The sequence below is a fragment of the Penicillium mononematosum genome (assembly GCF_028829835.1).
Source record: "Penicillium mononematosum strain IBT 11891 chromosome Unknown utg000001l:1.0-4488741.0:1.0-4491989.0, whole genome shotgun sequence".
Taxonomy (NCBI): domain Eukaryota; kingdom Fungi; phylum Ascomycota; class Eurotiomycetes; order Eurotiales; family Aspergillaceae; genus Penicillium; species Penicillium mononematosum.
In genome coordinates, this window is record NW_026643271.1 from 532669 (window position 1) to 548846 (window position 16178).

The window sequence follows — 16178 nt, forward strand, 5'->3', positions numbered from 1 at the left end:
GATTACGCTATATTCTTTACATATATATCTTTAGCCTGAACTATAGAATCATAATTTCTATCCATCCATAATTTACATTAATACTCATCAGTCTCCCGAGGTCAACTCCTCCGGCCACATCCAAGGTGATCTATAAGCTGCACGTGATGATAACATGATAAGGACAACCCAAACAGATCAGCCCGCATTGATCCCGGGCAATTCTATCTTCCACCTCTCACAAAATAAACATCAAAATGTCAACTCAATATCTCCCAATAACCCCAGGAGCCTTTGCTGAAGCAATCAAAGAGCTGCCCATCGCAGTCCTCTACAGCAAAGTCTCCGAGCTCACAAACTCCATCGCACACCTGCACCGCTCGAATGCCGAGCTCCGCGCATTCTTAGCAGAAAGTAACAACTCGGAAGAAGACAAGAAGGAGCTGGAGGGGTATATCACTGAGAACGAGGGTGTGGCACTGTCCATGAATGAGCGGATCTTGTTGCTGAAGACCGAGGTCGAGAATCGTGGACAGCCTTGGATTGAGCTTGATGAGCTTAAGATCAACAATGACCAGGAAGCTTCGCCGGTGACGAATGGAAATGAGACTGAGCCTGGGGCCGGTGCTACGCCTGGGTCTGGGACTGAGGCCGGTGCAGGACAGGAGTCCAATGATCGGGAGGACGGGGATGGGGTCTATCTGTGACCAATTCGGTGGGTCATCTACGCGCAACCAGCTCTAGGCTGGCTTGGGCTGCTCAAATCCACAAAAGCATTGTCGCCAGTGCGTCAGTGGCACTCGGACACTGTTACTTGCGGGCGCTTTACTGCATTTGCGTGTGGGTCGAATGCCGACCTATGTCAATTGGCTATGTTTCACAACATCCATATTTCACAGTACGACGTACACGCCTGAATCATAGCGGTCATCCCAACAAATGTCTCCCAAGCCTTAGGGACTGCTCACGTTTTCTGTAACGCTAGGCACACTCGAGTCACCAGGTCCGGACAAAATGGAATGTATCTAGCGGATCATTTACAACCCCAAGTCTCGTTATGGAATTATGATCAGATGAATTTATTGCAATGAGTAGATAGAAACATGCAATGACCAGCTGATGCTGGATGGGGATATGCAAGATCATCAAGTGGGAGTAATTCACAGCGCATGCTAAATGCTCAATCAAAGCCCTGGCTTTGTGTCATATCATCGCAGATTCGACCATTTTTGGAAATGGCAGGAGAAAGCAGAGTACTAACAAAGTAAGACAGCGCGATCCAACGCCAGGTTAGCGGATATGTCATAGTCGTCAATGTAAAAACAAAAAAGGTGCAACTCCAGACCCGTGGAGCTTAAGTGGCGGCCTGCTGGGCCCAGTGACCACCGTTGAGCGCCTCTGGGGGAACCCGCTGTTGCTTGATGAACAGCTCAATTAAGGGCTGCATGGGCTCCATCTCCTTATCAGACACAAGCCCGTAGTACTTGGAGACGGTCACGAAGTGAACGAAGCACATGTTCAGGACATCGTGCTTGTTAATGTGCCAAAAGGGGTTGAGCCAATGAGCGTGGTACAGATGGGCGTAGCAGCGGAACATCTGCTTCATGATACCCTGGCAGTCCTTGTAAAAGGTTGGCGGGAAGCCACTGGACTTGCCGATCCACTCATCTGGGTTGGCGGGGTCGGAAGGAGTTGTTGATGCGCCATTGGCCTCTTTGATGGCAGATGTCTCGGGAGTGCCGTTTACTTTTTCGGTAGGGAACATAACAGGGTCGTGGATCTTGCTGACGATCCATTTCTCGACGCGGTTGATGAACTTTGGGGCGGAGATTTTAGCGGCGCGGCCGTCAACAAGCCAGGTATAGGTCAGCCTTTGGATTCGTTAGCTCGGTTCATAATTTACCCCGCTATACTCCACATACCGTCCAGCGGACATTGTTGGACAAGTGTTTTCATTGCAAATGGGTAGACCCGTCACAGCGTTCACCTCTTGGATAACCTGGAGCATTCCGTGGAGTAGACGATATTGTTCCACAACTAAAGCAGAAACACATTAGCCTCCCCGCTCTCAAGATAAGCTTCCATAATGCTTACTCTGGTGAGCCAGCCACTCGCCCAGCTCCACATTCTTCGGGCAAGCACAGAGCGTCAAGAAGTTGCCCCTCACATTCAGTGGGGCATACTTCTCCTGGAAGAAGTATTTGGGCCCCTCAGGATCGTTCGCTTGGTTCTCCACTGACAGACTGCTGGAAATAGAGGGCGAATTCGACATGGTAGCTTGATGCTGGGGAGTAGAGGTCTGTGCTGGGCTCTTGGGGGGATTGTTGCTTTTGTTGTTTCCTCCCCGGCCAAATCCTTGGCGACTGTATTCAAAGATAGAGTTAGCGGGCGATCGTGGCGAGGTATAGCTGTTTTAGAATGAAGTGGGGATATATAAGAGAAGTAGGAGTAGATGTGAAGGACAAGAGGAGACCCCAAGGGAGATGTTAGACTTTGGGGGATAGAATGCTCCTTTGTATTTGTGGCGCCGGGGGATTCTTCATGCAGTATGAGGGGGTAAAGGTAAAAGAGAGATTGAACAGCTGATGGCAACGAGTCCACAATGGCGCAACATAACTTACACGCTCTGGAAGAAGGTCGCCATCTTGAAAATGATCAGCAATGCTTCAAATCAAGAAAATAACGGGGGATGAGGGACGAGACGGTGAGATGCCACACGTTGAGGATCCCCTTTTGGTCTGGGCCATCGAGACACTAGTCCTGTTTTGATCCGGAGTCGGATAATCTATATTCCCGCACGTCAATTGAATTATGGGAGCTCCGTCGTGAATGGCCGATAGAACAATTGTCAGTAAACTATTGACGGTACACACTATATTTGATCGCTTACTCATATACTGGAACATTTAAGGACACATTCAGTCTCTTCTTTATCGTCACTCACACTTCCCCACATATACGACCTTGCAGCAACAATAAATTCCATACACCATGTCCTCCGATGAGGAGGGCGTCCGGCGCCCCAGCAATGGCAATGAGAGTCCTGCGCACAGCAATGCCCACGATTCTGGCGCGGATCAAATGGATGAAGGTGATGATCTCTTTGGGTCGGACGGAGAAGCGGGACTTGATGACATTGAGTATGCAAACCACACCAAAGCGACAAGAGCTAGATACTAATACATCACCAGACCCCACCGCACCCTGGACGATGAACAACTCGACTCGGGTGATGATGAGAACCGATATGATCGGCGCGAAGACAGAATGGAAGATGTAGCCGAGGAGCAGCAGGAAGTCAATGTTGCTGACCAGGACCTTGCTCGGGCGCCAGTGCCATTGACCAACGATGGAGAGGTAGGATGAGCTTCTACCTTGAAGCCTTCAGTATGGATCTAACTTCTAGTAACAGGTCTACACAATGCGTGTGCCGGATTTCCTCTCAATCGAAGGAGAGGAATTCAACCCCGAGACTTACGTCCCACCGCCTTACCAGACCGCCGCTACCTCCCTTTGCTGGCGCAAAGATCCCGCGGATGAGTCTCTTTTGCAATCTAATGCCCGCATTATCAAATGGGAGGATGGCTCTATTACTCTTCAACTCGCCTCCGCCCCCCTTGAGCAATACCGCATCGCATCTAAACCCCTCGCACCTCTCACCAAGTCCGGCGACTATGACCACAAGCTGGACTCCCACGTTTATCTCGCAGCTGGACTGGAAACAGCCCAAGTTTTCCGATTAACCTCACATATCACCCAAGGTCTAACTGTTCTGCCGACTACCTTGGAGACGGACGATGCCGTCCAGCGACTGCAGGAACAATTGGCTGCTGCTGCTCGTGGTAGCAAGCAGACCGCCGCTGGCACTGCGCCGCGCTATGAACTAACAGAGGATCCCGAGTTGGCTGGTAAACGTGCTGAAATGATGGAAAAGGAAGCTATCAAGGCCGAACGTCGTCGCCAGCAGCTTGCTGATCGCGAGGCCGACCGTGGTCGCCGCCACGGCGCCACTCGTGCTGGTCCTAGCGGTCTTAGCGTCGGTGGGCTTGAAGATGCCGGTTTGCTCACGACTCGTCCACGTGCCAAGCCTCGCCGCCAAAACCGTCGCGGCGAGATCTACACCGACGACGAAGAAGAGGATTACTCTCGTGGTGCGCGTAACAGAGAAGATGAGTACGATGAGGACGATGGGTTCTTGGTTGGCAGTGACGAGGAGGTTGAGGAAGAAGCGGAAGATGAAGAGGAGGAGCTCGAAGATGAAGATATGGACGCTGAAGGTGAGGATGATGTGGAGGCTGCGCCTGCGAAAGCTGCCCGTAGCAAGCCAGAGCCTCAAGCCAGGGATGGTACACCTCCTGCCCGAAAGAAGAACCGCTACGTGGTGGACGATGAGGACGACGAGTGAGCTTGTAGCTTTCCACTTCTCTTGCAGGTTCTTTTTCTTTTCGCGCTTTCGATGCAGTTTTCTTGTTACATATCCACATGGTCCGGCGTCATCTACATGGACAGGCATTCGAGGGACAATGGGGCTCATTTCACTGACTTGATGCTTGTACAACAAAATTAATGAAATGGTCAATGACATATCAACCTAGCTTCGTACCAGCGAAACAGTGTATACTTGTATAGTAGAGGCCAAATGGTATATAACAATAACTCCACATAGTCTCGGACATGTTCAAACTGCAAAAACCAGACCGCCGAACCCAAGCTGTAACCAACCAACCTGTTTTTTCTCATGCGTGTTATGCTCCAGTATCCGCAGTGACAGGCGAAACGCCCTCGGGATATTCTGAAGGATCAAAGTTGAATCTGGCGATCACATCTCTGGCACTTCCAACCACACGAAGGCATAAAAACTTCTTTTCGCCATGATCATCCTCATCCTGTGACTGGGCCGAGTCCGACATAGACGTTGGCTCTCCAAGTGGATGTTTTCCAGGTTCATGGAAGCGGCGTTGCCGATTCTCGATTTCAATAATCATGGACAGCAGATCTGGCTGCTCGGAGCAAGCAATCATAGCACTTGGCTCAACGGGACCACCAATGACAGCGCGACGAACAACTTGGTGGAGCCATGATTTCCAGTATTGTGCTGGGTCAGGGCTTTGGAGTGCCTCAGACACGTATTGTGGAAGCGCAGACTGCGTCCCCAGTTCAACAGCGTCGGCTCGCAAGACGCGCAGCCACGCGTCCGCGGTGACTGTTAATAGAGTCCCTATGAACATGATATTTTGAAGGCCTGTTGAAAAGACCTTGGGACAAACTTGGCAGCGGATCACATCCCGTGCTGTTCGTGCAGCAATATATAGCGAGCATAGAGTGTGAGAGTTGACGGGGAAGGAGGAGATTGATGTCATATGGCTGAGGGATAGGTAAAGGTACGATAAACACGGACACCCAGACGTTGTGGAATCGGAGGATATAGAGGTGGCAGGAGACAGCGGGAGGGAGTGCATGGAAGGGAAAGCTGGAGGGTTGGGGAATGGCATTGGCATGGCTGTGGCTTCGGAGATGGCCGAGAAATCAGGCCAAGGGGAAGATGATGCAGGAACAGGAAGGTTTGGCTGTTTCAGGCGGTCTGGCCTCCAGGCATGGTTGTGGTCTTCATAACCTGACAATAGATCTGCGGGCTGGGAGAGATCTGAAGGCTGGGACTGTGGCAAATTCATGTTCGTGCCAGGCCGCCAGAATATCTGCGGACAAAGATGATCGGCGTCTGTCAAGGTGACTGTGTCCATGCTTAACGAAGATTGTTGCAAATCTTCTGGACTGGGCCAGATTTCAGCTCCAGATAGCGCTGGGAAGTCGATCCCCTCATCATCTGTCCGCGTCCTTTTCTTGGGTGGCCGACCCATCTGCTTTTGTATAGAATAGTTGCAAGAGAGTGACTGTTTGGTACATCGTAAACAGCCTGTCAGTTCCCCGGAGCATTTGAGCTTCCGCTTTCCTGTCGAGTATTAGACTGGTCAGTGAGAGTTGCGTTACATCGGCCTGTGAAACTTACTACACTCGTCGCATGCTGCATGTCTTTTTGGCTCCGACAAACCATTCGTAATAGGCAAAGGGAGCCCCTCTTCATACTCATGCAGGAGTGACATTGCTTGACAATGATTCAGAAAATCGAGTGGATCTCGATCAGAAGAGCCCTTCAATAGTTAGAAAACACTTAAAACATTCCATAGTCAAGTCGTAGATAGGCCCGATAAGATGGGGGCGGTCATGTGGGCGGTGAGCGGTGAGCGCCGCGAGAAATTATCCCAAAAAAAAATCCATGGATCTACAGCAATAAGACAACATCCGCTAAACGGCATCATGAACCCCAAGGCAGCTTCTAAGAAGCGCAAGGCTGTTACTCGCGATGTTGAGGAGGAAGCTGGTGTCTTTTCCGGTGACGAATTGAGCAAAGGCAACCTCGATGGAGCCTTGTCGGACAATTCCAAGGATCTTTCGGACAGCGAGGACGATGAGAGCGACTCGGAAGTCGAGCTAGTCGACGACTTTAGCGACTCGGAAGATGGAGAGGAGGAATTGGACAGCGACGAGATCCCCTCCGATACAGAGGAAGTTAAGCCAACTGCCGGTGAACCCAACTTCCGCGTTGTGAAGGACGCCAACGGAAATGATCGCTACCTCTGGGATGAAATTCACCCGGACGACAACTCTGAACTCTCCGAGGTGGATGAAAATGCCAACACCATTGGCGACATCCCGCTGAAGTTCTACGACGAATATCCCCATATTGGTTACGACATCAACGGAAAGAAGATTATGCGTCCTGCCAAGGGCGAGGCTCTGGATGCATTGTTGGATAGCATTGAAATTCCCAAGGGCTGGACCGGTCTGACTGACCCCAAGACTGGCAAGCCTCTGAATCTCAGCCAGGAGGAATTGGAGTTGCTCCGCAAGGTGCAGATGAACGAGGTTCCCTCAGAGGGCTACGACCCATATGAGCCTTTGGTGGAATGGTTTAGCAGCGAAAAGGAGATCATGCCATTGAGCGCCGCTCCCGAGCCCAAGCGCCGTTTCGTGCCATCCAAGCACGAGCAGAAGCGTGTAATGAAGCTTGTGAAGGCCATTCGCGAGGGCCGCATTCTTCCTTACAAGGCGCCAGAGGAAAGGGAAGACAAGGAGGAGGAACTCATCAACTACGACCTGTGGGCTGACGAAGTTGAGCGACCTGACCACGTCATGCACATCCCGGCGCCCAAGCTTCCACCCCCTGGTTATGAGGAGAGTTACCACCCACCTCCCGAGTACCTTCCCGATAGCAAGGAACGTAAGGCATGGGAACAGACAGATCCCGAGGATCGTGAGAAGGGTTTCCTACCCAACGACTTCGGCTCCCTACGCAAAGTTCCTGGATACGATAACTTCGTCCAGGAGAAGTTCGAACGTTGCTTGGATCTCTACCTTGCTCCGCGTGTTCGCCGTAGCAAGCTGAACATCGACCCCGAGAGTCTCTTGCCCAAGCTTCCCAGCCCTGAGGAGCTCAAGCCTTTCCCCACTGCTTGTGCCACAGTCTTCCGCGGACACAAGGGCCGTGTGCGCTCCGTTAATGTGGACCCAACTGGAATCTGGCTAGCCACTGGTGGCGACGACGGTACCGTTCGTGTCTGGGAACTCCTCACGGGCCGCCAGTTGTGGAGCGCAAAACTCAGCGATGACGAAGCGGTCAACACTGTCCGCTGGCGTCCGGGCAAGGACGCCGTCGTCCTCGCTGCCACCGCAGGAGACGACATCTTCCTGGCCGTGCCTCCCATCGTCGACCCCGAAATCGAGAAGGCCAGTCTGGATCTCCTCGACGCAGGCTGGGGTTTCGCCGCCTCTCGGCCTGCCCCCAGTGCCTCAGAGGATGGCAAGAAGAACGCGCCCCCGACCTGGATCCGTCCCGAGGCCGCTCTTGTGGACGCTGGTGTGTGCGTCGTTATTCCCCTCCGCTACGTGCCCAAGACGATCTCCTGGCACCGCCGCGGCGACTACTTTGTGACAGTGTGCTCGGGCGCGTCGACACCCGCCTCCGTCGCAATCTCCATCCACACAGTCAGCAAGCACCTGACGCAATTCCCCTTCCGACGCCGCCTTAAGGGCGGTGGTCCCCCCCAGACCGCCCACTTCCACCCCTCGAAACCCATCCTGTTCGTCGCCAATCAGCGCTCAATCCGCGCCTACGATCTCTCGCGCCAGCTCCTCGTCAAGATCTTGCAGCCCGGTGCACGCTGGATCTCGTCCTTCGACATCCACCCAACTTCTTCGAGCGCGTCCGGCGGCGACAACATCATCGTCGGTTCGTACGATCGTCGTCTGCTGTGGCACGATCTCGACCTCTCCCAGCGGCCCTACAAGACCCTCCGCTACCACCGCAAGGCTATCCGCGCCGTCAAGTTCCACCCCAGCGGCCGCTACCCGCTCTTCGCGGATGCCTCCGACGATGGATCACTGCAGATCTTCCACGGCAGCGTTACTGGAGATATGCTCAGCAATGCTACCATTGTGCCGCTCAAGGTTCTCAAGGGCCACAAGATTACTGGCGAGCTGGGTGTCTTGGATATCGACTGGCACCCACGCGAAGCGTGGGCTGTCAGTGCTGGTGCCGATGGAACTTGTCGCTTGTGGATGTAATCTTGAGATGCCGTTGCATGATGTCTGACACACTTTTGGGCGTTTTTCTCTATTTATTTTCTTTTTGTGCATAATCTTCCCTTTGTATAGTTATTCTATAAAAAGTTGTTTCTTAACACAAGGTTTTCTACTTCGTATCATATCAGAGTAGATCTTGCGTAGTAGTCGAGGGCATGTAGGAATGATTCGATGTTCGATCAAATAGCCGAATGTTCAAGGTATCTATATGTCCACGATCCCAAGCAAGAAAAAATGGGAGAAAAAAAGAAAACCCTACATCTAAAATGTATAGACGGATATCCGAAGAGAAGTACATATACAAACCAACCCCAAACTCAGACCACACCACCACTCCAATCCCTCCTGAGCTTCTCGTACTTCCTCAAGTCCGTAACGCTAGGCCGAATAAAGGACTTAGCAGCAACAAAGTCAACGAGCTTGATACTATCGCGACGCTTGATAGCAGAGTAACCAGCACGACGCAACAGACTGCCCAAATCAGCACCACTGAAGCCCTCACACTCCTCAGCGAGTTTGCGCAGATCTTCACTAAACTCAATAGCCAGTTTACGGACAAGAGTCTGCAAGATCTCGACACGCTCGAGCGGCGTGGGGAGGTTCACAAAGAGAAGGGTCTCGAGACGACCAGGACGCAGCATAGCTGGATCAATAATATCAGGCCGATTAGTCGCAGCGATAACATAGATACCCTGGCGACTACTGCCGAGGCCATCAAGCTCTGTGAGGAGTGTGTTGACAACACGGGCGGAGGCCTCGGAGAGTGTATCGTCACGGCGGGGCACGAGAGCGTCAAGCTCATCGAAGAAGATAACACAGGGCACGGAGGAGCGGGCGCGGACAAAGACCTGGCGAACAGCGCGCTCAGACTCACCGACGAATTTGTTCAGCAATTCGGGGCCCTTCACGCTGATGAAGTTTGCGCGGGATTCGTTGGCAACCGCCTTTGCGAGGAGGGTTTTACCGCAACCGGGCGGGCCCCAGAGGAGGACGCCAGTCGGCGCGGTGATGCCGACGTTGGCATAGATATCGGGGTTCTTGATAGGCTCAACGATGGCGGTGACGAGCTCGTCGCGGATGCCACCGAGGGCACCGATGTCGGCCCAGGTTGTGTCGGGGATTGTGGCGAAGCCTTCGCGCTTAGAGGAGGGTTGGATCTTGGGGAGGGCTGTGAAGAAGTCTGCGTTGGAGACGAGGACGACTTCTGCTTCATCGCCGATAGGAGTTTCCTTGGCGTGGTTGATGAGACGGCGGAGTTCGCGGACTCGCGGGCTGATATCGTCTTCGCCTTCGATTTCCATCTCCATTTCTTCGCCGCTGTTCGACTTCAGGATCGCGAGGTACCGCTTGATAGCGGCTGATCCGGCGGTCGATACGAGGTCGTTAAGATCGGCGCCCACGAAGCCGGGGGTTCGTTTGGCGAGCGTCTTGAGGTCAATATCGTCTGCCAGGCGCATTTTGCGGGTGAGTGCGCGTAGGATCTGTTCTCTAACTGGCTCTGAGGGCACGGTCATGTTGATTTCTTTGTCAAAACGGCCACCGCGGCGCAGAGCAGCATCGAGGCTGTCTGGGCGGTTGGTTGCTGCCAGCACGATAACGGGTTTGCCATCTGTCTTTTCAAGGGCAATCTCATCCATGCAGGTCAGGAGCTGGGCGACAATCCGCTTCTCCATTTCCCTCTGAGCGCTCTCGCGCTTCGGCGTAATCGCATCGATCTCGTCGATGAAGATGAGACAGGGAGCAAGACGTTTCGCCTCTTCGAAGTACTCGCGCAGGGCTTTCTCAGACTCACCCGACATTCCTGACACGACCGACGGTGCAGAGATTGAGATGAAGGGCACACCCAGCTCCGCTGCAAAGGCGTTTGCAATCAACGTCTTACCGCAACCAGGCGGACCATGCAGCAATACTCCGCGCGGCGGCTGCACGTTTGAGGATAGATAGACCTGCGGCCGGGTCATGGGTAGAATAACCAAGTCCCCAAGTTCCTGAACAACATCATCCAGTCCACCCAAATCGGCGAGACTGACATGTGTTGGTGGTGAACGATCGGCGGGCTCAGCTTTGCGTCGTTTAGACGCAGATTCTCCGCCATGCGTTCTTCTCTTGGAAGAGGTGGGTGCTGGGGTGCTAGCAGTGGATTCGGTCTTTTTGGCCTTCGTTGTTGCCCACGAGCCGACGACGCTCTGGTTCATTCCATTGGGTTCCTGATATGGCAATTTAAATTAGAATTTCCGTCCCATTCGGGCAAAATAGGCGCAGCGCATAACATACCGTCGCAGCAGGCTCCTCGAGTCCCTCAAAGTCCCCCTCCATGGAATCCTCATCCTCTTCACCCATATCAGCTTTGACAACCTCCAACACCCGCTCAAGACTGTCTTCAATGAGTCTCTTCGGTTTCCGGTTCAAGCTCGAGTTGGATTTCTTAATTGTGTCATAAATCGCAGGGACCGATAGTCGGATGCGCCCATTCTCGGGCTGGTCGTCAATGATCTTGCGCACGATCTGGTAGACCTGTTGGGAGTTAGTCATAGTCAACAAGACTCAATTTGGAAAACACACCTCACGGTCCAGACCCTGACTGAGGGTCGGCCTGCCTCCCTTCCTGGCAGGCATAATTTGATATGGTTCTGCAAAGAAAAAGAAAAGGCCGAAATTAAATTTCGGAGATTGGAACTTTTGAAAGATCGGCTGAAAATTACACCGTAATTACAGGTCCGTTACATAACGTCATTCATGTCTAGGCCATCTATGGAAGTTCGTTCTTCACTTCGACAACATGGGAAATTCGAGTAGCTCGCAGAAGATCTCTGCCCAGGATCGGTGAGTACAGACTGCTGTATATTGTATACATACAATATCCACAACCCATCCTCAATCCCGTCTGTCAGAGCATACTACTGTTCTCCTCACGAGACCCCCCTCATCCCCACCCAGGATGCCCATTCAACGAACAACAATAGTATGATTCCAGCTAATAAACGACCGGTGATATCTTCAGGGCAATCCTTGACCTCAAAAACCAACGCGACAGACTACACCAATATCAGCGACGAATAACCGTCCTCACAGACCGCGAAACGGAAATCGCCAAGGAATGTCTCGCGCGCGATGATCGCCGGCGAGCACTGCTCGCCCTCCGACGCAAGAAATACCAGGAATCACTCCTTGCAAAGACAGATGGGCAGCTTGCGCAGCTAGAGCAGTTAACTGGGCAGGTGGAGTTCGCGCTTGTGCAGAAGGACGTGCTGTTTGGGTTGCAGCAGGGGACGAAGGTGCTGCAGACTATTAATAAGGAGATGGGTGGCATTGAGGGTGTTGAGAGATTGATGGGGGAGACCGAGGATGCGAGAGCTTATCAGGAGGTATGTCCCTCGTTTTTTGTCTCATGCTCTTGTACAGGATGTTGGGACTTGGGTTATGATTGGGGCTCGGTTTTGCTGACGGTCGTTATAGGAGGTGAGTCAGATGCTGGCGGGACATTTGACGAACCAAGATGAGGATGAGGTCGAGGATGAGCTGGAGGCTCTGCAGCGGGAACTTGCTGGGCCTGAAATCCTGCCTGATGATGTCGTACTGCCGAGTCCGCCTACTGCTGATCTGCCTGTTGAAGAGCCGGTGCCGGAGTCAACCCAAAGGACCAAGGCAAAGGCAGAGACTCGGACGGTTTTACCTGCTTCCTAGGGGGAGACATGTTGCGTCCTCATTGCACAGCACCAAGCATTGCATTATATTGATCCAGGCATTTTGTGGCGTTGAGGCTTGTTTGTTTTTGTTGGCTACATTGCTAGATTTCATGTACCTATGGCGTTGCGATTGATTCTATTGCTTGTAAAATTCATGGTCTATAGATTATAACATCCTCAGTCCGAGGTTTTACAAATGATCCTCAAGATAAGAGCTTCCTTGACTAGAATGGAGACCACACAACAAATCAATAAAATAATGTAGAAATACATAGCAGTAGAATGGTATTCGTTAATTCATCACGACTGACCTGTCAACCCCAAAATACATCCCTTAGAAAGAAACCTCGCAACGAACCCCATCTATTGCCCAGGCATAATCCTGCCACCAATATCGTTAACACCAGGAATAGAAACATGATCCTGGGGGTTCGCCGCAGCCTCATAGAGGAAATTAACCGGCTCCCGGGTTAACTTCATAAACTGCCCCTTGAAGCCTACATACCCAACCTTGGTAACATCCTCCTCGCCGTCACTCCAATTGTCCTCGAAGAACAGTGTGACAGAGGTAGTCGCATTCCAATGGGCACGATTCAACGGCAGTTCAAAGACATCGGCGCCGGGTACAGGCTGCGGGACCTCGATAGTTTGAGCTGGGTGCAGCTCCGATGCAGTTGAGAAATCCAAATCGTCGCGGTTCTTGAACAGCTTTACTGTCCTTGGGGCGGAGTTTGTAGGGGCTGTGTACAGGAGGAGGGAGTGGACGTTGACTTGGCCGTTGAAGCTGTGTTTTTCGAAGCTGTTAGTTTTGGGGGCGATAACGGTGAGGGGTAATATTGGCGGGGTTATTTGGGATTTTTTATGACGCGTTGCCAGGGGGTGAGCAACCACTAGAACTTGTGGGATACATATGTAATGGTGTAGAATGAGTAAGACTCACGGTATGGTCATGAGCAGCTGTTCGTCTGCATCGCTCTCGAGCTCGGGCTTGTCGTTTAGTCGCTCGGCCCAGGTTTTCCGGACGACGGATGCGCCAGAGTTTGGGGTTGTCTCTGTCGAAAATCAGAATTTGTCGCCAATACTTGCTTAATGATAACAGGTCTCGTACCATTCAGAGTTGTGATCAGGTCGAAGTTGATCTGAGAGTAAAGGAGGGATTGGATGGCCGGAGTGATATCGTTGGTATGGTCGTGATCTTCGCCGTGGCAGTGGCCATGATCATGATGATGTCCTGACATTGTAAAAGATATGTAAATTTGATACAAGATGTGGATAAGACAAAAGATTTGGAGATTTGAAGTTGAAAGGTGGGAAGCTCTCCACTCCCGTGACGTCTTAGTTCGGAGATTTGAGATATTGTGGTAGTCAGGAGTAGCAAGAGATTGTAATGTTAGGAGTTATTCTCTTGTATTTCTAACTTTCCAATTCAGATACTATATCTGAATATATCTAAATATATCACTGCACGATGACCTAAATTGTCTCTGTCGCTTTTACCTAGGGGTTTCCCTCGATCTATAAAATGCAATCAACATACTACATACAACTGTTCTAGATATGTATATCCCGATTCCACAGCCTCAAACGCCTGGGTATTATTGTACATAGTCCTCCTCTCTCGAATTTCAGATGTTATTACTGCCTCACTCGGTAATAATCCGGAGCATACTCCAGCAGATAGCTCTTCTCGATCTTAGTGACATCGCGGATATAAGTCTTTTCACCCGCTTGCATGATTTCATGGAATATGACCCAATCGGCTTTTCTGTTCTATATTTAAGTCAGTAAACCAAACATGTACTTCTGTCACACATCCATGAACACTTACAAACATCAACGAAGTAGGGTGAGCATGAAGAGTCAGACCACCGCTGACAGTCTTAAAAGTTCCATCCGGCTGCATCTTTGCCGCGTGAGCAAAATAGCCTGTTGTAAGACATCGCCGAATCTGCTCCGGCTGCTTGCTCAAATCGGCTGCGCCATGACGGGATGAAAGTGTCTCGTCGACTTGAATGCCAAAGCGTTCTAGGTACCGTTTTAACTGGCCTCGGATGCTCACTGCGCGAAGCAAGGCTCGATAATTCAAGAGGTTATCGCGACACCATTTTGAGTCTTTTTTCCCTTTGGTGACAAAGGCCTGGTACACGTTCAAGTACGTCAAATGATCGCCCTCTTCAACGGCGAACTTTCGTCGGTGGCTCTCGGCAGATCTTCTGTCTCCAGCGTGCTGAACCCACACCGTCCCTGGAGGTTGACCATGGCCGCAATTGTGAGGATTTCACTTAGACAGTTGAAAGATGGCGCGACGAGAAGGACTTTGGCCATCATAGGATCCAGAGCGATTTCTGCCATCCGCATTCCAAGCGGTTTCGTCAGTTTGGCATAGTCGTCAACCGCACCGAGAGACGACAAGAGCTCCAGTGCACGAATGATGAGTTCTGCCGGCGGAGGTGTCAAGAAGTCGAACCGGACAATGTTGTCGATTCCCAGTGCTTTAAGCTGCATAATGACCGGTGCGAGATTTGACCGCTGGATTTCAGGTACCGTTGCTTCGGGCATCTGCTCGAATGCTTGTTGCGTGTACAGACGGAAACATTTCCCTGGCTTCGTTCTTCCAGCGCGGCCAGCTCGCTGGGTGGCGGATGCTTTTGATATTGGCACTGCAGTCAATGTATCAATCCCAGTATTGGGATTGTATGCCCTGAGCTTGGCGAAGCCGGAATCGATCACATATACAATCCCGTCGATTGTGACCGAGGCCTCGGCAATGTTGGTCGAGACGATGACCTTTCGGGTGTTTTCTGGGGTCGGCTCGAAGACGTACATTTGCTGTTCCGTGGTGAGTCCAGCATACAGTGGTAGCGGAAGCAGAGAGGGCGCCTTTGGATGGAGAGTTGCCGCTCTTTCAGATATCAACTGGATCGCTGTGTCGATCTCTTCCCGGCCAGTCAAAAAGAGAAGTACGTCGCCTTCTGGTTCTTGGGTATGGATATCAAAGACGGTCTTGACTGCTCGCTCTATGTAATCTTCTGCCGGAGAATCAAGGAACAACATGTCGACTGGATACATTCGTCCTTCCAGGCTGATGATCCGACCAACACTTCCACCCAAATCCTCCGGCTCTGCCTCAGGCTGGTACTCCTCGCCGGCAAAGAAACGAAGGAAATCCTCTGCCTGGAGGGTTGCGCTACTAACAATTATCCGAAGTTCAGGGCGCTTCTTGCGGATCTTCTTTAGAGTCCCAAGGAGCACATCGGTACTGAGAGATCTCTCATGTGCCTCATCAACCATGATCACTGAATACCGCGAAAGTAGAGGATCAACCAGGGCTTCTCTGAGCAGCATGCCATCTGTCAAGAATTTGATCCTTGTGGCAGGAGATGTCAAATCTTCAAATCGAATAGAGTAGCCCACCTCTTCGCCGACTTTGCATCGCATCTCTTCGGCTACTCGCGTTGCAACCGTTGTAGCAGCCACCCGCCGGGGCTGAAACAAAATTAGTCACTACTGAATTCAAATATATTTCAAGTATGATGGGATCAATGCTCACCTGTGTAACAGCAATGATCTTCCCATCCTCGCACCATCCTGCTTGGTCTAGGTACTGCGGAAGCTGGGTTGTTTTCCCACTACCTGTTTGGCCCACCACGATAGTGACGGGGTACTTTTCAACCAGATAGAGCAGGTTCTTCTTGTGACGTGCGATAGGCAGTAAAGCAGCTGGTTTATACAGAGCTGGAATGAAAGAGGTCGAGAGCTCCTGTTCTGAAGCCATTTTAGACCAAATTTTTAGCTGAGAACGAAGTCTGCAGTATTTGACTCCAGTTGTTAGAAGAAACTCAATTGGGTCTGGGCCATTCTGAAAACCCAAAC

The 16178-nt window shown here is 51.6% G+C and overlaps 9 protein-coding genes across 9 annotated transcripts; 4 read left to right on the forward strand and 5 right to left on the reverse strand.

Annotated features, from left to right (window-relative positions):
- Positions 1-236: 236 nt before the first annotated feature.
- On the forward strand, positions 237-686 carry N7519_000177 (uncharacterized protein; the record flags this gene model as incomplete). The annotated part of the gene is made up of 1 exon (XM_057286956.1): positions 237-686. The coding sequence occupies one exon, from the start codon at positions 237-239 to the stop codon at positions 684-686; it is 450 nt and encodes a 149-aa protein (XP_057153039.1).
- A 647-nt stretch (positions 687-1333) lies between these two features.
- Positions 1334-2623, reverse strand: N7519_000178 (Mob1/phocein family protein; the record flags this gene model as incomplete). Its single annotated transcript, XM_057286957.1, has 4 exons — positions 1334-1850; positions 1902-2016; positions 2074-2342; positions 2601-2623. 4 exons carry the CDS (start codon positions 2621-2623, stop codon positions 1334-1336), a joined length of 924 nt encoding a protein of 307 aa, XP_057153040.1.
- Positions 2624-2970: 347 nt separating this feature from the next.
- Positions 2971-4384, forward strand: N7519_000179 (Paf1-complex subunit LEO1; the record flags this gene model as incomplete). Its single annotated transcript, XM_057286958.1, has 3 exons — positions 2971-3119; positions 3171-3336; positions 3392-4384. 3 exons carry the CDS (start codon positions 2971-2973, stop codon positions 4382-4384), a joined length of 1308 nt encoding a protein of 435 aa, XP_057153041.1.
- Positions 4385-4724: 340 nt separating this feature from the next.
- Positions 4725-5837, reverse strand: N7519_000180 (Zn(II)2Cys6 transcription factor rglT; the record flags this gene model as incomplete). Its single annotated transcript, XM_057286959.1, has 1 exon — positions 4725-5837. The coding sequence occupies one exon, from the start codon at positions 5835-5837 to the stop codon at positions 4725-4727; it is 1113 nt and encodes a 370-aa protein (XP_057153042.1).
- A 457-nt stretch (positions 5838-6294) lies between these two features.
- Positions 6295-8601, forward strand: erb1 (ribosome biogenesis protein ERB1; the record flags this gene model as incomplete). Its single annotated transcript, XM_057286960.1, has 1 exon — positions 6295-8601. One exon carries the CDS (start codon positions 6295-6297, stop codon positions 8599-8601), a length of 2307 nt encoding a protein of 768 aa, XP_057153043.1.
- Positions 8602-8936: 335 nt separating this feature from the next.
- On the reverse strand, positions 8937-11235 carry N7519_000182 (putative AAA family ATPase/60S ribosome export protein Rix7; the record flags this gene model as incomplete). Its single annotated transcript, XM_057286961.1, has 3 exons — positions 8937-10826; positions 10894-11133; positions 11182-11235. The coding sequence occupies 3 exons, from the start codon at positions 11233-11235 to the stop codon at positions 8937-8939; spliced, it is 2184 nt and encodes a 727-aa protein (XP_057153044.1).
- A 163-nt stretch (positions 11236-11398) lies between these two features.
- On the forward strand, positions 11399-12303 carry N7519_000183 (ESCRT-III subunit protein VPS20; the record flags this gene model as incomplete). The annotated part of the gene is made up of 3 exons (XM_057286962.1): positions 11399-11442; positions 11621-11984; positions 12076-12303. The coding sequence occupies 3 exons, from the start codon at positions 11399-11401 to the stop codon at positions 12301-12303; spliced, it is 636 nt and encodes a 211-aa protein (XP_057153045.1).
- A 365-nt stretch (positions 12304-12668) lies between these two features.
- Positions 12669-13543, reverse strand: N7519_000184 (PITH domain-containing protein; the record flags this gene model as incomplete). Its single annotated transcript, XM_057286963.1, has 3 exons — positions 12669-13089; positions 13246-13357; positions 13414-13543. 3 exons carry the CDS (start codon positions 13541-13543, stop codon positions 12669-12671), a joined length of 663 nt encoding a protein of 220 aa, XP_057153046.1.
- Positions 13544-13940: 397 nt separating this feature from the next.
- On the reverse strand, positions 13941-16080 carry N7519_000185 (putative ATP dependent RNA helicase; the record flags this gene model as incomplete). The annotated part of the gene is made up of 4 exons (XM_057286964.1): positions 13941-14075; positions 14134-14518; positions 14545-15791; positions 15856-16080. 4 exons carry the CDS (start codon positions 16078-16080, stop codon positions 13941-13943), a joined length of 1992 nt encoding a protein of 663 aa, XP_057153047.1.
- Positions 16081-16178: the final 98 nt, after the last annotated feature.